Source organism: Cetorhinus maximus, chromosome 7, assembly GCF_964194155.1.
Source record: "Cetorhinus maximus chromosome 7, sCetMax3.hap1.1, whole genome shotgun sequence".
In the NCBI taxonomy this organism is placed as follows: Eukaryota; Metazoa; Chordata; class Chondrichthyes; order Lamniformes; family Cetorhinidae; genus Cetorhinus; species Cetorhinus maximus.
In genome coordinates, this window is record NC_135885.1 from 104,116,400 (window position 1) to 104,143,562 (window position 27,163).

Sequence of the window (27,163 nt, forward strand, 5' to 3'; positions counted from 1 at the left end):
CTGTGTAATCATCTGTGGCTTCCTCTCTGGTTGTAAGGTCTATCTGGTTCCCATCTCTAGAACTTTGCTCCTCCCTGCTGTAAGAAAAGAGACCTCCACGTGTTTGAGGTCTGACTGTCTTCTTTCTTAGAGAAGGGAATGTTTGGTATTGTGTTATTGGTGTATATTAATGCATCAAATAACTGCCAAAGCTTGTAGAAGTTAATGTTCCACATTTAATCAGGTTCTTTATTAAATTATTTTTCAAAATACAAGTTATTAATGCTATTAACATGGATAAGAATATCTACTGACAATCAGCACATGTACATATAGACACCAGCCTGTGTACAAATCTAAAATTCTTCCAAGATAATTTCATTTTACCATTGCTATAAATACTGAAAATATACATCTTAATGTATAATTACAGTTTAGTTTTGAAGCAAAAACAGGGACCCTCCATTACTTTTCTTAAAAAAATCTATTTTCCCGTTGACTTATTTGTAAAATCACTGATGGAAATGAGTTAACTCATTGTTAGGAGAAATTAATCTTCTAAGCCATAGAATAAAATAACTTTAACATCTAAAATTTTAATAACATAACATGCAAACAGTATGTGAGAATCAGACAAATTTTATTCAAATCATGTGGTACATTTCCTTACTTCAACCATTATTAACTGACTCTGACTTGTCATAATTTGAACTGTGTCATCTGCTCCACCATGGATCACTTTCAATTTATGTATCTGTACAACACAGTAAGGAACATGGTGTACTTAAAAAATGAAGATCAATGTATGAATAATAATAAAGTATTTGGCACAAAAAACACATACATATTACAATAAAATTTAGCTTTGAAGCAAAACCAAGGAAGCCTTGCTTGATGTGCTACTATTTATTAGGTTTAACAGCTCCCCTGCAGTATTCAATAATTCAAAGGCTCCGATGGTATTTAACTGTGTAAATAAATAAATTCATGGTCTACGAAGAACTGGCTCATTTAGACAGTTCTATACATGTTGAAAGCAGTCTGAAACCAGCACCCACACTATAATTGCTAATATCTCAGCAGCTCACTTTGAGATCATAAAAAGTGATTCTCTTATCATGCTTGAGAATTCCCTCTAAAGAGTTAGGAAGGATTCTTCTTTATGGATTCCATGCTAAAATCACTTTGCAGAAGAATGAGGCAGTTTTATGTAAAACCACATTTCCCCCTCCGCTGTCTCACTGTTTGGTCTCTGATGTAATTTATTTTTCTTCCCTCAGTCTGATCAGTCATGGAATGCCATACTTTTTTGTTTGGCCCTTTTTCTCTTTAGGTAACAAGTAAATTCATCTCTTTTGTACTCTTAGTCCAGGATGTTGTTTAAAGCCCGTGGTTTGATTTGCTTGATAACGGAGTACAGTGCATAGTTGTTATAAGTTTGTGGTATACATCACCAGCTTAAACCAATCTTCTTGCTTCATTAAGTGTCACTTCCAATACACAAGACAGTAATGATTTGTAATTCGACACAAAATACCAGTCGAAACAGTCACATTATATATAGCCAAACAGTGAATACTTCCTTTTGCTACTGACAAGCTAAACAATAATGACAGGTTTAGATTATTTAATGCAGGTTATGGCTGGTAAGATGGTTTCTTTATCTGATTTGTGACTTAAGTATTATTACATGTTATCTGTAAAGGATGTCAATTTAAAAAGGAGAACATTAGTTCCACAATTATTAAATACAATGTTTTGATATTACAATCACTTCTAGTGCTGATCCTTCCTGTTTCAATATGGTTTTTAAAGCCTTGGTTTAAATTTAGAAAATTAAGCATTGTTGATGATAACTACAAAAGTATAAAAAATGCTGGAAAAAACTCAGCAGGTCAGCCAGCATCTGTGGAGAAAAACAGAGTAACAGAGTTAATGTTTCAGATCAATTGACCTTTCACCTGAACTCCTGATGAAAGGTCACTTGACCTGAAACATTTACTGTTTCTCTCCACAGATGTTGCCTGATCTGCTGAGTTTTTCCAGCATTTTGTTCTATTTTATTTCAGATTTCCAGCATTCGCAATATTGTGCATTGATGTTAAAATTATTGTTCTATTTTGCCCACATCAAGAAACTCACCCTTTTTAGAGGGTAAACTGAAAAGTTAAACTCAAAAAAGGAAACTGTATAATCAATCACCATCTGGAATACTGCTTCTGGATCACGTATTGCTTTGTGTCCAGGCAGAAAAATAAATAAAAACAAAACAAGATTGTAATTTCTTTGTGAAGGATTGCACAGCTTCAGACACATTTTGATCTTCAATTGAAGTGCTTTGCAGGATGTGGAATCGAACAAGTTTACTTATAAACTCTACATTGCCCACGTTAAGAATTGCCCAAGTCTTACTCATATTTCATTGATTCTTCTACAGCAGATAATATTTTTCATCTTGCAGACTGCCTGCTTTTACTGAATCAGTTATCCATGATTCCAACACAATTTTGAATTTCCTTTTAAATGTCATCCTTCGCAATTTTAGTTCTGAGAGACGTTGTACATCATTACCAATGACAACATGGGAGACACCTTCTTTCAAATTTGTGACACATTGTGCCCCATGAAACCGTAACTCTAAAATCCTCAAATCTAAACTTGTGCCATGTATCTGCGTACTAGAGTCACCAATTCTAGCGTAGAAATCTATATAAACAATGCAGTGTCTGAACATACTTAGAGAGGATACGTCCCATAAGTAACGCTGTTCTAGGTCAGCAATAGTTTTAAAGGGTAAATTTTGTTCTGGTTTACTCATTCTTTTGAACACCTCCTGGAGATGACTTTTATCAGTATCAGCATAATAGTTGTCTCCATAGCAATCATATTCCTGGGCAAAATGTTTTTCTGTTAAAGGTGACATATGAATCATATACTGAGGTTGCCAAGGTATAAAATGTTTCTTTTGTAAACACTCCAGCAACCAGTCAGCTTTCACCACATCATGTTCATTAGCGGCAACAAGATTTTTGACACGGACATTAACTGTGCCAACAATAACACAATATGTGTCCGGCCCGGGGTTCTGTATGACCAACCCTCCACATTTAGCTATTCCCTTCTCCAACTCAGCTTTGGGGTGGTCGTGAAGACCATTCAAGACACAAAATTCAACATCGTCAAAAATATTAGAAACTTTGTCAACACTCGATAGATCTTGGGCCTTAAACTGTTCTGCAATGCCAATTAACTTTTTGGCCTTTGTAGGATTCTTACGTTTTTTCTTATCTGGTTCCTCATCACTTAGGTCAACATGTTTAGATGCAAGTTTCCCAGATGCTTTATTGTATAGTTGATCCAAATCGTGCAATGTCATACAGTCGTACCAATCCTTATCATCTCTGATCTTTTCAATTCGTGGAAAACGCAAGGTGCAACCTGTTTTATACATATCACTGCTCACAATTTCAGCTGCCTTGACTTGAAGAATAACAGAATTACACGGTTCAATATAGACCTCTGGTTTTTCAGTGCCACATAGAATGTTTGGTGGAGGATCTCTTCTGCAGTAAGGTTTCCAGTGATTAGCCAGTTTCAGTCCAAGTTCATACAGCTCCTTCATTGTGTATCCAGAACCTACACGGCAAAGTGAGTGGAAGACTGATGGTTTCTCAGCAGGTGAAGCAGGCTCTGCAACAGCACATAAGAAATGAGATACCATTCCACCACGATGGCCTTTACCAAAGTAACCACCAACAATTAAGATGTCAAGCTCATCCATCAAACCGTCAATATATTCTGGCTTAATTTTCAACCAGCCTTCACCACGTTTGTCTGGTTTATAAACAGACAAAGGATCCTTCACCATAATTCCTTCTTCCCTTTGATCTATAGCTACATTTAGGGCATCGGCCACATCCTTTTTTGTTTTTATTTCCATTTTTTCCACAATCTGAATGCGTCCTGGCACTGACGTGAAGAGAGTTTGAAGGGTTTCATGTCTTTTCCTGAGAGTTTCATTTGCCAGCTTCTGGTTGTTTACCATTAGCACATCAAAGACACAGAAACAGGTTTGCAATTCTGAATCATCCACCATTCTTTTGATGTCAAACTTGTTTCCCTTCTGCATAAAGGCTTGGGTGATTGGGTTATAGGCCATCATCTCTCCATCCAGAATGCAGTTCTGCAACGTGCTCTTGAAGGCATTGTGAATGAATGGTGTGAGAGACCCTTGCAATGAAGCACCGCCAAACTGCTGACTATAATCATATCCATTACGAGAAAAATACTTGTAAACATCTCCATCCTTGTGAAGCTGGATACGCTCTCCATCCAGTTTAGTTTCTAAGTAGAAACTCTGGTTGTGCATTAACTTTTCAATGTGTTTTATATTGGCAATTGCAGCAAGCATAGGCTTAAAAGGAGAAAACATCGTGATGGAGACATCACTGAGGGACACAGTGGGATCATGAAGTTGTCTACAAACTTTCTCTAGGTCTGTCGTTACGCTGTGAAGTTCTGACGCATCTGCATGGAATAACTGAAATATAGTTTGTTGACTAATGCCTAATTTCATGTCTTTCAAGATCATACGAATAAGCCACTTTTGTTCCAATGCTGAAGTCTGACATACTAATTGCAATAGGCTCTTCTTGATCAAATCTTTCCTCTTGGCAGCATTATTAAGTGCAATAGAGTCCAAGTGTTCATTTACGCCTTGAACAGTTAGTGTGCCTTTATTTGGACACCTCTGTTTCAGAACAAAATATGCAATCACAGCAAAGTCACCTGCCTCTCTATGTGAGTTGGTTGGAGCTCTGTAGTTCAGGAGTTTAAGAGCATCTTTTCCATCTTTCGGCAAACCAAGAACTTCAATGTAAAGCTTTGCAAGCATTGTCTCTTTTATTCCATATGCCATTCTCTCCCTCTCAAGCTGAGGAAGGATCAGACGCAGTGCTGGGTAGAAGGAATCAGTGGTGTTTAAATCATTCTCATGAATGGTGTTATGGAAATTTCTCCATGAATCCAGGAAGTCTTTGAAATATTTATTTTTATCAGGCCTGGACTTAGTCTTCTGTATGTTTTCCAATGTTAAACACAGGTCACAAAAAGGGACTTTAGTGGCCACAGTCTTTATCAGTGAACTATCTGATACAGATGCTGCAGACATGATGAATCCGTAATAGTGCAAAGATGCAATCTGCCAATTGAAAAGACAAGGGATTGAAAATGCTAGTCTTTGAAGTCAGAGTGAATATGCACAAAAACATCTAATTTACCCAGTCAGGTTTTAAATGCAAATGTATTTTATACATATAACATTTCTTAGATGTGTCATGGACCCTATTTGGGCATCATGGTTTTCCTGGCTCTCGGTGACAATCGAATAGGATTTTCCCTATTATAAAATTCCCTGTCACACATTCATGCCTGTAGCTGTACTAACAGCTGCAGATTCCAATAGCATCACTAATGCACTTAAGGGAAATTTTCTTTATGCTAATTTGCTTTAAGCAATGCTGGAAACGAAATACAAAACAGAAATGTTTGTATAATATATAGATATTGGCCATTAGAACACAGAGCTGGTGAGGAATCGGTGCCATGGTGTTTTGCTATTTCCAGGATTGGTGAACCAACTGTACTTTATCATCAATTTTGTTTTTGTTTTACAGTTTTGCTGCATTTTTATAGTTTCTTTCCTTTCTTTTTCCTATTTCTATGTTCTTAACTTTTTGTCCTTTCTTAATGGCTCATGGAGCAGGCTCAAGGGGCCAAATGGCCTACTTCTGCCGCTATTTCATATGTTTTCTGCTTTTTCTTCGTCACAGTAAATTTTATATCTATAACAACTTTCTTTTAGTTTGCAACATAAAATCAGTTAACTCCCTCTCTGTGACCTGTCTGTTTATTGTCTCTCCTCTCAGACATTTTCCCGCCTTGAACTGTTTTTTAATATTGAGTCAATGGTCTAAAACATACGTGATATTGTTCAACACGTTTTAATTTAGGGCATTAAGTTATTTGCATAATAGCATTGAACAATATATTTGATTTTGTTCCACAAATACCCATAGTAATGCTTTATTTCTAATTGTTTTATTCAACATTCTGTTATATTGCTTTAGCAGGTCACATAAGAAACACATTGGGCCAGGAAAAGGCCAACTGGTCTGTTCCATGCTGTTGTAATGACTTGTGTAATACATACACTCCTTATCCACCCAGGGCCATGTAATCACCTCAGAGAGGCTAAAAACCAGATAAATGCCCAGGCCCATTTGGACATCAATGAAATCTTAAGTTAAAAAGCTGATAATCTATAGAAAGGCAACAACAAACCACTGTGGTAGTTTTCCAAGTTTCATCGTGGACCAATCCAATGGAAGTTCAACAGTCACCAACACCCTCTTAGAGGAATGGTACCTGAAGGAGTAGGAGAATACTCTATAGGAAAAACAGAAATGAACTATCTGACACAAAACTGTCAAACATTAGAAGCATGTGATTGCAGTAAACTTAAAAAATCTGCAAAAAATTACATTCTGTCATGCATGCGTATCAGATTTTGGATGAGACAAGTAGATGCAACACATGTATGCTATTGCAAATAAACATACAAATTAGGAGCAGAAGTTGATCACTCGGTCCCTCAAGCCTGCTGCACCATTCAATAAGATCACGGCTGATCTGATTGTAACCTCCCGCCTATCCCTGATAGCCTTTCACCCTCTTGCTTATCAAGAATCTATCTACCTCTGCCTTAAAAATAGTCAAAGACTCTGCTTCCACTGCCTTTTTAGTTAATCAAATCATATTGACTGTTTTGTAAGACCATAAACTGCAACAACAGGCTTTATACCACATTGGTGTAAAGTACTTTAAAAATAAATATTTGAAATTTGTCGTCTGAAGTCAATTTTGCCTCAGCCGAGGTATTAAAATCAGAAACGATACTTCATTTTAAAGAACCAATACCATGAGTCACAAAATACATGCTTATTTTTAGCTCATAAAAAGCAGCAACAATTATTGCTCTTCAATTCATATTTAGTTAACCACTGCTACTTTACACCATGTGGAGGGGTCAACTATATATAATAAAATCTTTGTGCTTTTTAAGTGGCGCACTTGTAGGAATGAAGGGGAGAGAGTATCAGTTTTTCTTCCAATTCAAACTTGTTCCATGAGCTCCTTGCCTCTGAACACAATCCCAATAATCAATCACTCTCTGTATCTATTCAGAATTCACTAGAGATAGAAAAAACTTGTCCATTCTTTCACCACTTGTCAGGTTTTTTTCTTAGCTGTTTGGCTCTTATGGTACATTGCCAGCTGTACTGGCTCAAGTATAGTATATGGGATTTAGCTTTTAAAGTTATCTCAGGAAAACATGAAAAGCTAATGCCTTCTGTTGAGGTTTCATATAGAAAAAAAAAATCTGTGCTAAAAATTGGCCTCCTTGGGAAGATTTTCCATTGGAGTGAATGGGACATACAAACATCAAGTTCTGGCATACTATAAATGCCCAGACTTTCTTGTCAATCATAAAAAAGTTATAAGTACAGCCAAGTGCATGCTAGGTGTTGTAAACTCGAGGTTGAATCCTTTCAGTCAGAAGTGGTGGATTTGGGGACCGCATGATGCAAGATTTCAAGAGTGCATTTACACAACTGACCTGCTGAACATTTCCAGCAATGTTTTTATTTCAGGATGATGTGTGACTTGGAGGAGAATTTGCCAGTGGTGGTGTTCTCATGCATTTGCTGCCCTTATCCTTCTAGCTGATAGGGTTGGCAGGTTTAGAAGGTGCTGTTGGAGGAGGCTTGGCGAGTTGCTGCAGTCCATCTTATAGCCAGTACACTACTGCACTGGTGGTGGAGGGAGTTAGTGTTTAAGGTGAAGATGCTAGCTGTTTGTCCTGGTTGATGTCAAGCTTCAACCAGGCAAGCGGAGGATATTACATCATATACCCCTGCCTTGTGCCCTGTAGATAGTGGACATACTTTGGGGAGTCAGGAGGTGAGTTACTCACAGCAGAATTCCCAAACTCTGAGCTTCTCTTGTAGCCACAGTATTAAGCGGTTGGTCCAACAGATCAACAGTTGGAGTGATGCAAGGATATACTCTGTTGCCTGATATATTTAATGTATAATTGGAAGCAATAATGAATCTTGCACTAGATGATGATATTGGAGTTTCCATATATGCAAGATTTCTAAAAATCTCAGATTTGTTGATGATTTTGATGTTATAGCAACATCTAACACCAGCATAAAAGCAGAAAATGCTAGAAGAACTCAGCAGGTCTGGCAGCATCTGTGGAGAGAGAAAGAGTTAACGTTTCGAGTTCGTATGACTCTTTAGTGTTTTTTCCAGTATTTTCTGTTTTTGTTTCAGCTTTCCAGCATCCGCAATGTTCTGTTTTTATCTAAAAGCTGCATGCAGTGATTAACGGATGTGTAGAGGGACAGTAAAAAGTTTGGATTACCGATTAATACAAAGACGACAAAAGTTGTGTCATTTGGGAAGTTGGATGGGTGTGAATACTTGGTCCATTTGTGTCAATAAGTGGGGCTTGTGAAGGAGATGTCAAAACAAGGATTGGACTTGCTTCTGTTGCCTTTGGGAGATTAAACTGGATTATAGAAGGCTCACAATACCTTAGTAAAAATGAGGGCAAAAGCTTATGGAGGCATGGTTCTCCCCACATTCTTATATGCATCTAAGCACTGGAATGTGTGACAAAATGACGAATACAAGTTACTCACAGCCATAATAGGATGGGAGTATCCAGGAAGCAAAGACAAGAAACCACATGTATACTCAAGATCTAAAAATACAACTGCCGTGGCATGGGCACAGTTCAAGAATGGACCTCTATCCAGCTCTACCTGTCCCACCCCCACTTAAACCAGCTTATATTTCACCTCTTTTCTATTTTTCCTTAGTTCTGATGAAGAGTCATTTGGACTTGAAACGTTAACTATATTCCTCTCCGCAGATGCTGTCAGACCTGCTGAGTTTTTCCAGGTATTTTTGTTTTTGTTCTAGATTTCCAGCATCCACAGTATTTTGCTTTTATCAAGAATGGAAAGGACTGACTCTCATCAGCTCTGCATAAATATATATGGAACAAGAAGCTGAACAAAACCGAGGAAGTGCCAGAATTGTCAAAAGTGACTAGTCACAGAAAAGGATAGGGATGACTGAAACGTCCAGGCTTGTTCAGAACTACCAGCAGTCGAGTGAGTTCACTGGGGCCTATTGTGACAGGCAGTAATGGAGCAGTTAATGAAACTACATGGGCAGATCCTCGAAACGTTAACTGTATCCCTCGCCGCAGATGCTGTCAGACCTGCTGAGTTTTTCCAGGTATTTTTGTTTTTGGGCAGATCCTTCATGAGGAAGGGGACCATTGCCATCTCGACTAAGTGCCAGTGGCTGCAGGTTATAAACAAATCTTTGGAAATAACCGACCATCGGCATCACCAATAACATCTCCCCTGGTACTGACACCATTAGACCCGGGGGGAGGGGAGCAGTAGTGGGACATCCTGAGAGGGAAAGCTCACCTTTTCAGGAAATGGAACAGCCTCGGCTCAGCTCCGCGCCGCCGCACTCCGACCCACCGGCACCGCGCCGCCGCACTCTCACCCGCCGACCGGCACCGCGCCGCCGCACTCTCACCCGCCCACCGGCACCGCGCCGCCGCACTCTCACCCGCCCACCGGCACCGCGCCGCCGCACTCTCACCCGCCGACCGGCACCGCGCCGCCGCACTCTCACCCGTCCACCAGCACCGCGCCGCCGCTTTCTGAGCCCCTGCTGGCTCCGCGCCGGATTCTGGGAGAGCGGAAGCTTGTGGCGCCGCTGTAGTTGTCACTTCCGGCCTGTTCTATCTCCCTGTAAAGATGGAGTCGGTGTGTGAGTGAATCGGTGCGGATTCTGCCTGATCGTTATGAAGGTTGGTTGGATTTTTTTTTTTAAACTGAGGGGGGGGGGAGGGAGGAGAGGAAATCGGGGAGAAGCCCCAGGATTCGTCCTTTCCCGGCACCTTCCTCCGTTGGAGATGGGTTTGTGTTTCCTCAGTAAGGACTCGGTCAGCAAATTGCAGCGGAACTGAGCCGGGAAGGTAACCCCCAGGAGTGAAGCTGACATCCTGAGTCAGCGCTGCCTTGTCTTTAGTTCAGCCAATCCCACTCCTAGTGAATTTTAATTGGATAAATTTCAAAATGTCAGTTTAGGGCTGCTGCTTGGCGGGGGTGAGTACGTGTCAGAGTCATCATGGAATTGTTGTGAATTAAGTTTATACTCAGTTCACAGAAGCGGTTTTGGATCACCATGCCGTTCTAGAATTGCTTTGTTGACATGCAAAGCGTGTTTTCATTGGAAGAAATAGTGTAGGCGTCCAATTCTTCGAAAATGTAGTTTGTGTATCTCCTAAAAAAACTTCCAGAGGTGGGACAGATGCTATGTATTGGCCTAATGTGAACACTGAAGGTTTGTTGACACTCCGGTGTTGAGAAGGTCGACCACACAGTCTAGTAAAATATATTTTGAAGAAAATAAGATGAAGGCTATAGTGTTAGGATAAGTTTAGTGTCTTTTTACAAGACAAGTGATCATCTTCCAAAATTCTATAGATTCTGGAGCGGTTCCTGCAGATTGGAAAGTAGCAAATGTGACTCCACTATTTAAGAAAGGAGGGAAAGAGAAAATGGGGGACTACAGACCTGCTAGCCTTATATCAGTAGTAGGGAAAATGCTAGAATCTGATAAAGCAAGTGATAAATGGACACTTAGATAACAGTCATCTGGTTGGGCATATTCAACATGGATTTATGAATGGGAAGTCATGTATGCCGAATCTGTTGGAGTTTTGTGAGGATATTGCTAACAGTTGGTAAAAGGGAGTCAGTGGACATAGTATACTTGGATTTTCAGAAGGCTTTTGATAAAGTCCCCACAGGAGGTTGGTTAGCAAAATTAAAGCATATGGGTATAGGAGGTAATATACTGGTAAGGATTAAGGATGGTTTAAAAGGCAGAAAACAGAGTAGGAATAAAGGGGTCATTCTTGCATTGTCAGGCTGTAACCAGTAGTGTACTGCAAGGATCAGTACTTGGGCCCCAGCTGCTCACAAATATCAATGATTTGGATGTGGGGACCAAATGTAATATTTCCAAGTTCATAGATGACACAAAGCTAGGTGGGATTGTGTTGTGAGGAAGATGCAAAGCGGTCTCAAAGGAATTTGGACAGACGTTGTGAGTGGACAAGAACATGACAAATGGAATATAATGTGCAAAAATGTGAGGTTATCCACTTTGGTAGGAGGAACAGATATGCAGAGTATTTCTTAAGTGGTAAGAGATTAGGAAGTGTAGATGTACAAAGGGACCTGGGTATCCTTGTCAATAGGTCACTGGAAGCCAACATGCAGGTGCAACAGGCAATTAGAAAAGCTAATGGAATGTTAGCCTTTATCACAAGTGGATTTGAGTACAGGAGTAGCGAAGTCCTGCTTCAATTGTATAGAACCTTGGTTACACTGCATCTCGGGTACTGTGTGTAGTTTGGTCTCCTTAGCTTAGGAAGGATGTTATTGCCATAGAGGGAATGCAACAAAGGTTCACCAGACTTGTTCCTGGGATAGTGGGACTGTCCTGTGAAGAGAGATTGGGGAAACTGGGCATGTATTCTCTAGAGTTTCGGAGAATGAAAGGTGATCTCATTGAAACCTGCAAAATACTTAAAGGGATACACAGGGTAGATGCAGATAAGATGTTTGCCCTGGTTGGAGTCTTGCACCAGGGGACACAATTTCAAAATAAGGGGGAAGCCACTTAGGACCGAGAGGAAGGGAATTTGTTTCACTCAGAGGGTTGTGAATCTTTGGAATATTCCAGCCCAAAGGGCTATAGAAAATCAATCATTGAGCATGTTTAAAGGAGTGATTGACAGATTTCTAAATACCAATGACATAAAGGGATATGGGGATAGTGCGGGAAAAGGGCATTGAAGCGGATAATCAGCTTTGATCATATTGAATGGCAGAGCAGGCTTGACGGGCTGAGTGGCGTACTTCTCTTATGTTGCTATGCTTCATTTGTACTAATGGGAATGCAAACTATGCATTAAAATGATCCCAGAAGAATAGCATTCACTTGTAGAAAACTCTACCTGTCTCTATCCAATAAGTGTTTAACTGTGTTTTTATACAGAAAATACGTTTTGACATTTCATTTAGGCTGTGTAAGGAGACAGTTGGTATCATGACCAGTAAGATATATGTAAGAATCTGTGAATGGATAGTGTGCAGGTAACATTGCTGTCTCCATTAAATAATGTTTGGAAGTTTTAAGTTAAATATAATATCCATGTTTGTATTTTGTAGAAAATGACATTAAGAAATGCAATGTTAATACTACTTATATAAGTTGAAATGCAGTCTACAGAAATTATTTCTGCATCCCTCCACAATTCAGAATGCTGTTTGGGTACCTTGTGGTATATAAACACCAGCTTGTTGAGTTATATCGGTGAAATTCAGGTGGAATCGACCCAATTGACGCAACAGATCACGGAATTTTAAACGCATGTTACACCCAAAACCACTTGTGTTCCTGTTTTTTGTGATCTGTTACGCTGGTCCACCAGAATCAGGCTCCCACACACAAAACTGGCCAGGCTTCTATGTCAAAATTGAGAGATTTTGCTGCTTGTGTTTGTTTGGGAAGGCTCTTCAAATTGCATTTCTGTTCTTTGGCACATGGGCATTATTGTGCACATCTTAAACATTTTCCATGTTAAGAAATATTTAATTTGCAAAGAAACTGACAAGTCTACACCAATGAAACTCTTAAATGCTTCATTGTAATTTTGTCATTTACAGCGATTTAAAAGTAAGAAATTCATAGATGGATGACATTTTTAACCCTTGTTAAAAATGTTTATTTTCAGTGATAAAGCCATTTTCAACTGTAGTAATAAAACTTCACATTGAGGATCCCCTCCATTTTGTTGTGTGGCACTGCCACTGTACTAAATGGGATAGATTTTGAACAGATCTAGCAACTCAAAACTGGGCATCCGTGAAGCGCCGTGGGCCATCGGTAGCAGCAGAATTGTACTCGAACACAATCTGTAACCTCGTGGCCTGGTATATCCCCCACTCTACCATTATGATCAAACCGGTGGATCAATGAAGAGTGCAGGAGGGCATACCCAGGAGCAGCACTAGGCATAGCTAAAAATGAGGTGTCAACCTGATGAAGCTACAATACAGGACCACTTACATGCCAAACAGCAGAAGGAGCATGCGATAGACAGAGCTAACTGATCCCATAACCAATGGCTCAGATCTAGCTCTGCAGTCCGGCCACAGTTGTTAATGGTGGTGGACAATTAAACAACTATAAGGAGGAGGAGGCTCCATAAATATCCCCACCGTCAATGATGGGGAGCCCAGCACATCAGTGGAAAATACAGGGCTGAAGCATCTGGAACAATCTTCAGTCAAAAGTGCCCTGTGCATGATCCATCTTGGCCTCCTCCAGAAGTCCCCAGCATTACAAATGCCAGTCTTCAGCCAATTCGATTCACTCCACGTGATATCAAGAAACAGCTGAAGGCACTGGATACTGCAAAGGCTATAGGCTCTGACAATATTCCGGCAATAGTACAAAGAACAAAGAAAAGTACAGCACAGGAACAGGCCTTTCGGCCCTCCAAGCCTGCGCCGATCATTTTGCCCGTCAACTAAAACATTTTGCACTTCTGGGATCCGTATCCCTCTGTTCTCATCCTATTCATGTATTGTCAAGCTGCCTCTTAAACACCACCTCCTCTGGCAGCGAATTCCAGACACTCACTACCCTCTGCGTAAAAAACTTGCCCCACACATCTCCTCTATAGTTTTCTCCTCTCACCTTAAATCTATGTCCCCTCGTAATTGACTCTTCCACCCTGGGAAAAAGCTTCTGACTATCTACTCTGTCCATGCCACTCATAATTTTGTAAACTTCTATCAAGTCGCCCCTCAATCTCCGTCGCTCTAGTGAGAACAATCCGAATTTCTCCAACTGCTCCTCATAGCTAATAACCTCCAGACCAGGCAGCATCCTGGTAAACCTCCTCTGCACCCTCTCCAACGCCTCTATATCCTTCTGGTAATGTGGCGACCAGAATATTCCACGCAATATTCCAAGTGTGGCCTAACCAAGGTTTCTATACAGCTGCAGCATGACTTCCCAGCTTTTATACTCAGTACCCCTGCCGATGAAGGCAAGCGTGCCATATGCCTTCCTGACTACCTTATCCACCTGCGTTGCCACTTTCAGTGACCTGTGGATCTGTACACCCAGATCCTTCTGCCCGTCGATGCACTTAAGGGTTCTGCCATTTACTGTATAATTCCCGCCTGTATTAGACCTTTCAAAATGCATTACCTCACATTTGTCCGGATTAAACTCCATCTGCCATTTCTCTGCCCAAGTCTCCAACCGATCCCTTTGTATCCTTTGACAGTCCTCTTCGCTATCTGCAACTCCTCCAACCTTAGTGTCGTCTGCAAATTTACTAATTAGCCCAGTTACATTTTCCTCCAAATCGTTTACGTATACTACAAACAGCAAAGGTCCCAGCACTGATCCCTGCGGAACTCTACTAGTCACAGCTCTCCATTCAGAAAAGCATCCTTCCACTGCTACCCTCTGTCTTCTATGACCAAGCCAATTCTGTATCCATCTTGCCAGCTCACCTCTGATCCCGTGCGACTTTACCTTCTGTACCAGTCTGCCATGAGGGACCTTGTCAAAGGCCTTACTGAAATCCATGTATATAACATCCACTGCCCTTCCATCGTCGATCATCTTTGTCACTTCCTCGAAAAACTTGATCAAGTTAGTGAGACACGACCTCCCCTTCACAAAACCATGCTGCCTCTCACTAATACACCCATTTGCTTCCAAATGGTAGTAAATCCTGTCACGAAGAATCTTCTCCAATAATTTCCCTAGCACTGACGAAAGGCTCACCGGCCTGTAATTTCCTGGATTATCCCTGCTACCTTCTTAAATAATGGAATAACATTGGCCATTCTCCAGTCCTCTGGGACCTCACCCATAGCCAGTGAGGATACAAAGATTTCTGTCAAGGCCCCAGCAATCTCCTCCCTTGCCTCCCTCAGTACTCTGGGGTAGATCCCATCTGGCCCTGGGGACTTATCCACCTTAATATTCTTCAAGACGCCTAACACCTCTTTTTTGATCTTAACATGACCCAGGCTATCTTACACACGCTTCCCACAAATCGACCGCTAAGCCCTTCTCTTTGGTGAATACTGATGAGAAGTAATCATTTAGTATCTCTCCCATTTCTTCTGGCTCCACACACAGATTCCCACCTCTGTCCCTGAGTGGGCCTATCCTTTCTCTGGCTACCCTCTTGTTTTTTACATATGTATAAAAGGCCTTGGGATTTTCCTTAATCCTGGTTGCCAGTGACTTTTCATGGCCCCTTTTAGCCCTCCTGACTCCTTGCTTAAGTTTCTTCCTACTTTCTTTATACTCTCCACAGGCTTCATCTGTTCCCAAACTTCTAGCCCTTACGAATGTTTCCCTTTTATTTTTGACTAATCTCACAATATCCTTCGTTATCCATGGTTCCTGAAACTTTCCATGCTTATCCTTCATCCTAGCAGGAACATGCTGGTCCTGAATTCTTATCAACTGACGTTTGAAAGCCCCCCACATGCCAGTTGTTGATTTGCCCTCAAACATTCGCCTCCAGTCTAGATTCCTCAGTTCCTGCCTAATATTGTTATAATTAGCCTTCCCCCAATTAAGCACCTTAACCCGAGGACTCCTGTTATCCTCATCCACCAGTACCTTGAAACTTACTGAATTATGGTCACTTTTCCCGAAATGCTCCCCTACTGAAACTTTGACCACCTGACCGGGTTCATTCCCTAATACCAGGTCCAGTATTGCCCCTTCCCTAGTTGGACTATCTACATATTGTCTCAGGAAGCCCTCCTGGATGCCCCTTACAAATTCTGCACCATCCAATCCCCTAGCACTAAGTGATTCCCAGTCAATATAGGGAAAGTTAAAATCACCCACCACAACAACCTTATTGCTTTTACATCTTTCCAAAATCTGCCTACATAACTGTTCCTCAATCTCCTGCCGGCAATTGGGAGGCCTATAGTAAACCCCCAACATTGTGACTGCACCCTTCCTATTCCGGAGCTCTACTCATATTGCCTCGCTGCATGAGCCCACCGAGGTATCCTCCTGTCGTACAGCTGTGATATTCCCCTTAACCAGCAGTGCAACTCCCCGACCTCTTCTACATCCCTCTCTATCCTGCCTGAAACATCTAAATCCTGGAACGTTTATCTGCCAATCCTGTCCATCCTTCAACTAAGTCTCTGTAATAGCAATAGCATCATAGTCCCAAGTGATAATCCAAGCTCTAAGATCATCTGCCTTGCCTGTTATACAAATGCATTTCAGACCCCCATTCCCACTGTGTTCAGTAATTTCTCCCTGCCTGCTCTTCCTCTTAGTTGTACTGGCCATATTCACTGGTTCCCAGTCATTTATTTCACCTGCTGACCTATTGCTCTGGTTCCCACCCCCCTGCCATACTAGTTTAAACCCTCCCGAGTGACACTAGCAAACCTCGCAGCCAGGATATTGGTGCCCCTCCAGTTTAGATGCAACCTGTCCTTCTTGTACTGGTCCCACCTGCCCCGGAAGATATCCCAATGATCCAGATATCGGAAACCCTCCCTCCTACACCATCTGTTCAGCCACGTGTTTAGCTGCACTATCTTCCTATTTCTAGCCTCACTGGCATGTGGCACAGGGAGTAATCCTGAGATTACAACCCTAGAGGTCCTGTTTTTAAGTACTGAAGACCTAGGCTCCAGAACTAGCATGTACCCCTAGCCAAGCTGTTCCAAGTATGTCACTGGCATCTGCCCAGCAATGTGGAAAATTGTGCAGGTATGTCCTGTCCACAAAAACCAGGACAACCCGGCTAATTACTGCCGCATTAATTTATTTTCAATCTTCAGCAAAGTGATGGAAGGTGTCGTCGACAGTGCCATCAAGCAGCACTTACTAAGCAATAACCTCCTTACTGATGTTCAGTTTGGGCTCTACAAGGGCCACAAAAGAGCTGAACTCCCGAGGTGAGAGTGACTGCCCTTGACATCAGGGCCATATTTGTCTGAGTGTGACATCAAGGGGCCCTAGCAAAACTGGAATCAAGGGGAAAACTCTCCACTGGTGGGAGTAATACCTAGCACAAAGGACAATGGTTACGGTTGTTGAAAGTCAATCACTTCAACCCCGGGACACTTCTGCAGGAGTTCCTCATGGTAGAGTCCTAGCGGCGCAACTTCAGCTACTTCATCAATAACCTTCTTTCCATAATAAGGTCAGAAATGGGGGTGTGCAATCATCCATGAACAATATTCAGATACTGAAGCAGTCCATGCCCAAATGCAACATGACCTCAACAATATTCGGTCTTGGGCTGACAAGTGGCAAGTAACATTTGCACCACACAAGTGCCAAGCAATGACAAGAGGGAATCTAACCATCTCCCCATAATACTCAATGGCATTACCATCACTGAATCCCTTGCTATCAACATTCTGGGGTTACCATTGACCAGAAACAGAACTGGACCAGCCATATAAATACTGTGGCTATAAGAGCAGGTCAGAGGCTGGAATTCTGTGGAGAGTAATTCACTTTTCAACTCCTCAAAACCTGTCCACCATCTACAAGGCACAAGTCAAGAATAATCTCCACCTGTCTAGATGAGTGCAGCTCCAACAACACTCAAGAAGCTCAACACCATCCAGGACAAAGCAGCATGCTTGATTGGCATCCCATCTACCACCTTCAACATTCGCTCCCTCCACCGACGCACAGTGGCAGCAGTGTGTACCATCTACAAGATGCATTGCAGCAATTCGCCAAGGCTCCTTTGACAGCACCTTCCAAACCCTTGATGTCTACCACCCAGAAGGACAAGGGCAGTAGAAGCATGGGAACAACACCACCTGCAAGTTCTCCTCCAAATCACACATTATCCTGACTAGGAACTATATCGCCTTTCCTTCACTGTCTCTGGGTCAAAACCCTGGAACTCCCTCACTAACAGTGCAGTACCTACACCACAGGGACTGCAGCGGTTCAAGAAGGCATCTCACCACCAGCTTCTCAAGGGCAGTTAGGGATAGGCAATAAATGCTAGCCCAGCCAGCGATGCCCACACCCCGTGAACGATTTTTAAAAAAACCTTATGCTTCATAAGTTGGTTTTGTACAGTGGAACAGCTTCATGAATTTTGAGTTATTTTCTTAAATTTCTATCTTGGAACAACAGCTTTTTTCAACAGCAACTGGTGTAAAATCAAATGGAAGAATATACTAGACTTTAACAATACCTGTGTGAAACTTGTATATATGTAGAAGCTGAGACTGATGAGAATTCTGTAGGAGTGTCTGGTGGTCTGTATTTAACTGATCAGACATCTGTACACCAAAATGAGCTATGAAAGAAAGTCAAAGACAAAATATTGCAGATGCTGGAAATCTGAAATAAAAATGAAACGCTTGACATACTCAGCGGGTCAGGCAGCATCTTTTGAGAGAGAAACAGTGTTAACGTTGCAGGCTCATGATCTTTCATCAAAACTGGGAAAAGTTGGAGACCTGACAGGTTTTGACCAAGGACAGAGATATTTGAGGAGAATGAAAGGAAAGGTCTGTGATAGAGTGCAAAGTAGCAGCCATTAAATAACAAAAGGGATGATGGTGTAAAGTGAGAGATGGGTCAAGTAAAGAAACAAAAGATGAGTCTAGAGAGGGAATAATTGAGAAAAACAGAATCATCAACAGCTACTGTCAGAAGAATTGATGGCAAAGGTTATGATCTGAAATTGTCGATCTCAATGTTGAGCCTTGGAGGCTATAAAGTGCATAATCAGAAGAGGAAATACTGTTCCTCAGGTTTACGCTGAGCTTCATTGGAACAGTGTTAGAGGTCAGCAAGGGGGAGGGATGGAGAATTAAGATGACATGTGACAAGGAGCTCAGGAGCGTGCCTACAAACAACTTGTAGGCATCCAATCAATCTACACTTCCATGAACAGAGGCCCAACCAATCTTCAACCCCCACCACCCTCCTTCGCTGGCTGAACCTGTCACGTTGAACAACTTCCCCTTTAACTATGCCCACTTACATAGTGAACCCATATTGGTCCAAGCTACGCTTGCCGCCTTGTGGAACATTCTCCAGTGGACATGGTCCATGTAGGCACCAACGACATAGATAAGACTAGGAAAGAGGTTCTGCATAGGGAGTATGAGGGGCTTGGCACTAAATTAAAAAGCAGAACCTCAAAGCTAATAATCTCTTGATTATTACCTGAGCCACGTGCAAATTGGCATGGGGAAAATAAGATTAGAGAGATGAATGTGTGGCTCAAAGATTGGTGTGGGAGAAATGGGTTTTGATTCATGGGGTACTGGCACTAGCACTGGGGAAAGTGGGAACTGAACCACTGGGATGGTCTACACTTGAACCGTGCTGGGACCAGTGTTCTAGCAGCTTGTATAACCAGGGAAGTAGAGAGGGCTTTAAACTAACTTGAGGGGGGGAGCTGGGGAAGGGATCATGTGGAGGAAAATTAAATAAATTAAAGGGAAATGACAAGGCAATAGGTCAAGGTAGCAAGAAAGGTAATGATAGTCAGTGTACGGCAGGAAAGGACAATGATTTTAAACTTAAGAGTTTACTGACAGATAGGGCCAGAGTTTACAAAAACAGTTTTAAAAAAAAACACTGAATTAAGGGCTGTATATATTTGGATGCCCATGGCATTCACAATAAAACAGATGAATTGTCAGCTCAAATAGTAATTCATACATATGACCTGATAGCCATTACAGAGACGTGACTACAAGGAAAGCAAACCAGAGACCTGAATATCCCAGGGTATGTGACACTCAGGAAAGACAGGAAGTTGGGAAAAGATGGTGGGGTAGCTCTGTGAAATAAAGAGGGCATTGGCACTGTAGTGAGAGATGATCTTAGTTCTAAAGATCAAGGTGTAGAATTGGTTTGGGTGGAACTAAGGAACAGCAAGGGGCAGAAAACATTGGTGGGAGTTGTTTATAGGCCAATGAGCAGTGGTAATGTAAATCACAATATAAATCAAGAAATTAAAGGTGCATGTAACATGGGTAATACAGAAATCATGGGGGGTTTTAATCTACATATAGATTTGGTAATCCTAATTAGTACTAATGTTGTAGAGGGCGAATTCTTGGAATGTATGCAAGATGGCTTTCTAGAGCAATATATTGAGGAACCAACGAGGGAACAATCTAGTATTCGATCTAGTATTGTGCAATGGAAAAGGGCTAGTTAATAGTTTTGTTGTAAGAGAGCCTTTAGGAAAGAGTGACCATAATATGATAGAATTTTACATTAAGTTTGAAAGTGATGTAGTTCAATGTGAGACTAGGGTCTTAAATCTAAAAGGAAACTATGACAAAATGAGGGGCAAATTGGTTATGGTAGATTGGGAAGGTATGTTGAAAGATATGATAGACAGGCAATGGCTAGCATTTAAAAGAACAGTTGCATAGCTTACAACAAAAATACATTTATTTAATGCACAAAAACCCAGCAAGGAAGATGTTCCAATGTAGCTAACGAAAGAAATCAAGAATTGCATTACATCAAAGGAAGAGGCATATAAAGTTGCCAAAAAAGTGCTAAGCCTGAGAATTGGGAGCATTTTAGAATTCTGCAAAGGAGGACCAAGAAAAAGATTATGGCAGTAAACTAGTGAGAAACAGAAAAATGGACTGTAAAAGCTTCTATAGGTATGAAAAACAAACAAACACACATGGTTCCATTAGAAGTGGAGTCCTGAGAATTTATAATGGAGAATAAGAAATTGGCAGAGAAACTAAACAAATACTTTGTGCCTGTCTTCACGAGGAAAATACTTAAAACCTCCCAGAAACAATGGGGAATCAAGGGTCTAGTGTAAATATGGAACTGCAGGATATTGATATTAGTAAAAAAATTACTAGAGAAATTAATGGGACTTAAAGTAAATAAATCCCCTGTTCCTGATGATATACATCCCACTGTGTTGAAAGAGGTGGCTGCAGAGGTAGTAGATACATTGGTGGTCATCTTTCAAAAATTCTATAGACTCTGGAATGGTTCCTGCAGATTGGAAAGTGGCAACTATAACTCTACTATTTAAGAAAGGAGGAAGAGAGCAAAAGGGGGAATTATAGACCTGTTAGCCTGACATTGGTAGTGGGAAAATTGCTGGAATCAATAATAAAGGATGTGATAACAGGACACTTAGAAAATAATGGTAGGATTGAGCAGAGTCAACATGAATTTATGAAAGGGAAATCATGTTTAACAAATCTGTTGGAGTTTTTTGAGGATGTAACTAGCAGAATAGATAAGGGGAACTGGTGGATGTGGTATATTTAGATTTGCAGGAAGCCTTTGATAATATCCCACATGAGGTTAATAAACAAAATTAGAGCATATGGGATTGGGGTAGTTTACTGGCATGGATTGAGAACTGCTTAATATACAGAAAGCAGAGAGTAGGAATAAATTGGTAATTTTTAGTGGGGTACCACAAAGATCAGTGCTTGGGCCCCAGCTATTCGCAATTTATATCAATGATTTGGATTTGGATGTGGAAATGAAATGTAATATTTCCAAGTTTGCAGATGACACAAGACTAGGTGGAAGTATGAGTTGTGAGGAGGATGCAAAGACTCTTCAAGGGGATTTAGACAGGCTACACGGGTGAGCTAAGATTTGGCAGATGGAAGACAATGTGAAGAAATGAGAGTTTATCCACATTGGTAGGATAAACAGAAATAGAGTATTTCTTAAAGGTTGGGAGGCTGGGACTTGGGTGTCCTTGTTCATGAACCACTGAAAGTTAACATGCAGGTATGGCAAGCAATTAAGAGGGCCAATGATATGTTGGCCTTTATTACAAAATGATTTGAGTATAGAAGTAACAATGTCTTACTGCAATTATATAGAGTCTTGGTGAAACCACAACTGGACTATTGTGTACAGCTTTGGTCTCCTTACATAAGGAAAGATAGACTTGTCATAGAGGGAGTGCAACCAATGTTCCCTAAATTAATTCCTGGGATAGTTGGAGACTTCAACTACCCTAATATCAACTGGGATATGAACAGTGTAATCGGCACAGAGGGCTCAAAATTCTTGAACTGCATTCAAGAGAACTTTTTTAGCCAACACGTAACAAACCCAATGTGAGGGAATGCAATTCTAGATTTAGTCTTAGGAAATGAAGCTGGACAAGTGGATGAAGTAGTAGTAGGTGACCATTTTGGAGCTAGTGACAGTAACACAGTTAGATTTAATATAATTATGGAAAAGTATAAAGATAGAACAGGAGTAAAAGTTCTGAATTGGGGAAAGACAAAATTTATGAATTTGGGAGGTGATCTGAGAAAGTGGATTGGTTGCAGTGACTTGAAGGGAAATCAGTGAGAGACCAATTCAAAAGCGAGATTCTACAGGCACAGTGTACACATGTTCCCACAAAGACAAAGGGTGGTACTGCCAAATCTAGAGAAAAAGAAAGCTCATGACAATCTCAAAAAATCTTAATACTGTAGAAAGCCTAGAGGAGTATAGAAAGTACAGGGATGAAGTAAAAAAGCTAATTAGGAAAGCAAAGAGTGGATATGAAAAAATATTGCCAGGTAAAATCAAAGAAAACCCAAAGATGTTTTACCAGTACATTAAGAGCAAAGGAGTAACTGAGGAAAGGGTAAGGCTATCAGAAATGTATATGGTAGCTTGTGTTCTTGTGCTGAAGGTGTGGCCAGGGTTCTCAATGAGTACTTTGTCTCTGTCTTTACTAAGGAGAAGGATGAAGCAGATATTCTAGTTGAAGAGGTGGAGTGTGAAATATTAGATACAATAATGAGAGGATGTACTGGAGGGACTGACATCCATGAAGGTGGAAAGAGGCATGAGCAACATGAGCCTCCAAAGGTCCTATTTCTGTTGATGACTGGCGAGTGACTATGGGTTCAAGGGCTTGGTTCCAGCATCAACACCTATTCACCACCGAGATGCTGGCCAGTGCAAGGTACATTTCAAAGTGCTCCTGCCTCCCCCCACTTCCACCGCCCCAAACAACCCCTTTACATGCCCGCCTGCTATGAGATTGCTTTGGCCTGGCGCTTGGATGTGCTGCTTTCAGGCCAGGCACTGGAATCCTCATTTACTGCACTCCGTTCCTTCACTGTCGCTGGGTCAAAATCTTGGAACTCCCTCCCTGACAGCACTGTGGGTGTACCTACCACCACATGGACTGCAGCAGTTCAAGAAGGCAGCTCACCACCACCTTCTCAAGGGCAATTAGGGATGGGCAATAAATGCTGACCTAGCCAGCGACACCCACATCCCATGAATGAAAGTAAAAGTAAGTCTCCTCACCTCACATCCTAAAACTTCAACCATGTTTCTGTATTTAACATTTCAAACCTAGCTTCTTTTGATGAGTCAAAGCCTCCAGACTAGCTGTCTCCAATTCAATTAAATCCCACAAACACACACACACAGAGTTCTACTACTAAAAGTGGCTGTTAACCCAATGTAGTTGTTACAAGAGCAGTTTTTTAAATGCTCTTTGTTCATATCAGATTTTTTTAACACCCTGAAGCCAAAAGAAAGACCAGGCTAAATCAGTGATTCTGTTCAGTTTCACCACATAAAAATGAAGTAACCTTATTTGAGAGTGTTATGACCACAGCTGATGTTATTTGCTGAGCAAGCCAAATCCCAGAGGGAAACTTGTCTTACTGATCATAACCTTTTTTGTAGTTTGAAAACGAGGGGAAAACTACTGAGCCCAGAAGCATAGAATCCCAGTAACACTTTTAGGATTTTAAAATTAAAAGATTTATTGACAAGAAGAAAATAAACTTAAGCCCACAAGATTAAAGCTATATAGCTAAAACAGTTTTACAAAACATCCCTCAAAAAACCCACTTGCTTAGAACACTACAAGTAAACTACTTGGCAATAGCTCCCTTATAGATTTTTAACCATAAAAATCCAGTAATGTTACCAAGGCAAAAACTGCTGTCATTTTAGCAAAGGTACACCGTACAACTTCTCACTCTCTTCCACTCTGCTGTGGAAATCCAAAAGAAAGGCTCAGAAGCAGACTGCTTTCTGAAAACAAAAGCTTCTCTGGCTTAAACTTGATGGCTGCTTCAAATTCAAAACTTTCATACCTTCTCCCAGCACAGATCTGATCTTGGGACCTCTCTGCCACTCAGTCAACACAACATCTTTCTGTAAATATCCTTTTCCCCTTTCATCTTAGATTCCATTGTCCTAAGAACTCTTTGAACTCAACTTTTCCAAAATATAACATTTTTTCATGTTTTCCTATTACCTTGACTTTCAGGTCAAATAAAATGTAATAACCTTCCCTTGGTTACTTATGAAACCTTTGTAAGTTGTATACTCTTGTCACTTCTAAATTCCCCTTTGAACTTTAACAGCCGAAAAAGTCCCTACTTATGTCATAGGGAAAATTTTTAAAACTCAACCTATTTACTTCAAAATCCCACTTCACCATAGCCTCTGATTACAAAGGCATGCATCTAGCATCTCTATCTTTCATCTCTTAGTTCCTGCAGAGAAGCTGTCTTTACTAACCTTCCCCCAGTTTGTTTAATCATGGACACACATATACATACACACACACACACATAACCTCTTTACAGAATACCACCATATTCCCAAAACATTAAAAAAAAAATCCATATTCATGTGAGATTGTTTTTAGCATGAGAATTAGCAAGAAAAATGTCTGTTTTATTAGGAAATCAGTAGAATTTGTAATTGTTATTAATTTACTTTTCTGACTGTAGACCTGGTTATTGTTAAATAGCTGGTTATTATTCTTTGCCATAGCCTGATAGTATATACTGTCTAATCTACTTAGTATATACTGTACAATCTACTTGCCAAAATGAATAGACCATGCAGTGGCACATGATATATCGTGGTAAGCTGGGTCATCGTGCCAGGACTATATGAGGACTCCTTGACTTCTAGGTCACATTTCATTTACTTAGATAATGGGAAGGTAATGGTATACTCTAGTAGCTCTTGGTGCCTGGCTATGGGAGTTTCTGATGATGCTGAGTCCAAGAAAATATCTTGTGCATAAAAATCGAAGGAAAATTAAGACGATATTATTTGAAAATAATTACAGTAGAGTCATTGGACACCAGTAAACCAGCTGTGTAAACCTACATGCATAATGTGAATAAAGGCAAAATACTGCAAATGCTGGAATTCTGAAACAAAAACAAAAAATGCTAGAAAAACTCAGCAGGTCTGACAGCATCTGTGGCGAGAAAGACAGAAATGCATAATGTGAACGTGCCTAGAAAGAAAAGTTATTTTTAAATGTTTCAATTTTGCACTCATTTATAGCATTGTAGCATTTATTGCTCTTTATACCACAAAAAAAAATTGTAATCCTCTAGTTAACCAGCTGGGGATGCTGAATACCCATGCATTCTACTTTAGACTAATAATGATACACTTGTACATTCAGAACTTAGTTGTTGTATTATTTCACATTCTATGCTCTCCCTTCAGGGTAACTAATGACCTCACTTATTGTATCTTGAAAGCTTTGGTACAAATTACATATGCCTAGCAAAATGAAAGATTTGCATTTATATCATGCCTTTCATGACCTCAGGACATCCCAAAGTGCTTTACAGCCAATAAAGTATTTTTGAATTGTAGATACTACTTGAATAGGATTGTTAATCATTTTAACAGAGAACACAAGTTTCATTTTAATAGCCAGGCTGAGGTGTTGCCCAGCACCAAATGAGATAGTACTTAGGAGTAAAGACTCTAGTATTTGATTTAATAGTTCAAGCTTGTAAGCATTAAAGCTACCTGTTTCTGGTTACAATTAGTCTGTGTAGAGAATTGCAAATATTATTCCTACCAGCTATAGGAGATTTGGATTGGTTCAATGTTAGCATTCTGGGCTCTAGTTAGAAGGTTATGATCTTAAGCCACATTCCAGGATTTAAATACCTCATCTCAGCTGACAATTCAATGCAAAACGTATGGAGCACTACAGCAACCTGTAAAACTCTGGATAAAACACTTGCGACTACATTCCAGATTGCTGTTGTAACATCAACATTTATTCCTGTATTCTGCACCTGTATATTGCGCCTGCTCCATCGAACAATTATGGCAGTTTCAAATGAGTAATGCACTGCATCCCTCCCCTTGGTAAATGAGAGGCATATCTTCTTTTCAAATTATCTTATGAAGTTATAAATCCAGAAGAAAGTTTGATTATTTTTGAATCAATAAAATATTTCAACTTCCACAGTGTCTTTGAATGGTTTGTTTTCTAAAGTGTGAGCAATGTAAACAATAAGCTTAAACATAACTTGAACATTCACCTTCACCAGTAACACTTGATCTTATTACGTCAATGGTCTTTTCCACCTCTTCCTTTTTTGAAAAATACTAATTTGAAGCCAGACACTATTAGGTATGCAAACATTACTTTTTGCATGCAGTTATTTTTCTTTGCTCTGCTTAAATATAGCATGAAATTCACACATGCAAATGCAACAAAAGAAAATATTAGCAATATTAAGCTTTTCCATGTGAGCATAATTTGATTTATCAAACTGAGTTCATGAATTTTTTTGTGTTCAGTGCTTCATATCCGGTTTGGTTATATGATTATTTAAGTATTTGAAGTTTAAAGCTAATCTGAGGGTGGGTTAAATTTGCTTTGTAAACTTATAGTTTTACAATGCAGCCCTTTTGCATTAATTTAACAAAGCGCAGACTTTGAATTCAGTAATATATAATGGGATGAAAGATATGTTCAACTGAAAACATTTTTCTCCGTAAAATAATCACTTAAGCATGGAGCATATTTCCACTCGTGTAGAACACTGATGTATGACATTAGGTGTTGTCTCATTTAACTCCTGTTCCTCACCTGAGATGTTGATGTCTGAATCTTTCTTAATGCTTGCGA

The 27,163-nt window shown here is 40.4% G+C and overlaps 2 protein-coding genes across 4 annotated transcripts in view; one reads left to right on the top strand and one right to left on the bottom strand.

Annotated features, from left to right (window-relative positions):
- Positions 1–201: 201 nt before the first annotated feature.
- Positions 202–9,699, bottom strand: lig4 (ligase IV, DNA, ATP-dependent). 3 transcript variants are annotated; one of them, XM_078545890.1, is made up of 3 exons: positions 9,555–9,699; positions 6,322–6,405; positions 202–5,179 (listed from the first exon to the last, which is right to left on the bottom strand). In XM_078545890.1, exon 3 carries the CDS (start codon positions 5,147–5,149, stop codon positions 2,411–2,413), a length of 2,739 nt encoding a protein of 912 aa, XP_078402016.1. In that variant the 5' UTR covers positions 5,150–5,179; positions 6,322–6,405; positions 9,555–9,699; the 3' UTR covers positions 202–2,410. The 3 variants fall into 3 exon arrangements, with proteins under 3 accessions (XP_078402016.1, XP_078402015.1, XP_078402017.1); XM_078545889.1 differs by having other exon boundaries at positions 6,322–6,426; positions 9,555–9,690; XM_078545891.1 differs by lacking the exon at positions 6,322–6,405 and having other exon boundaries at positions 9,555–9,690.
- Positions 9,700–9,826: 127 nt separating this feature from the next.
- The window catches only part of abhd13 (abhydrolase domain containing 13), a 43,783-nt gene continuing 26,446 nt past the window's right edge, over positions 9,827–27,163 (top strand). The window contains exon 1 of the mRNA XM_078545893.1: positions 9,827–9,946. The gene's annotated coding sequence lies outside the window, so the exon portion shown is untranslated. The remainder of the gene's footprint in view (positions 9,947–27,163) is intronic.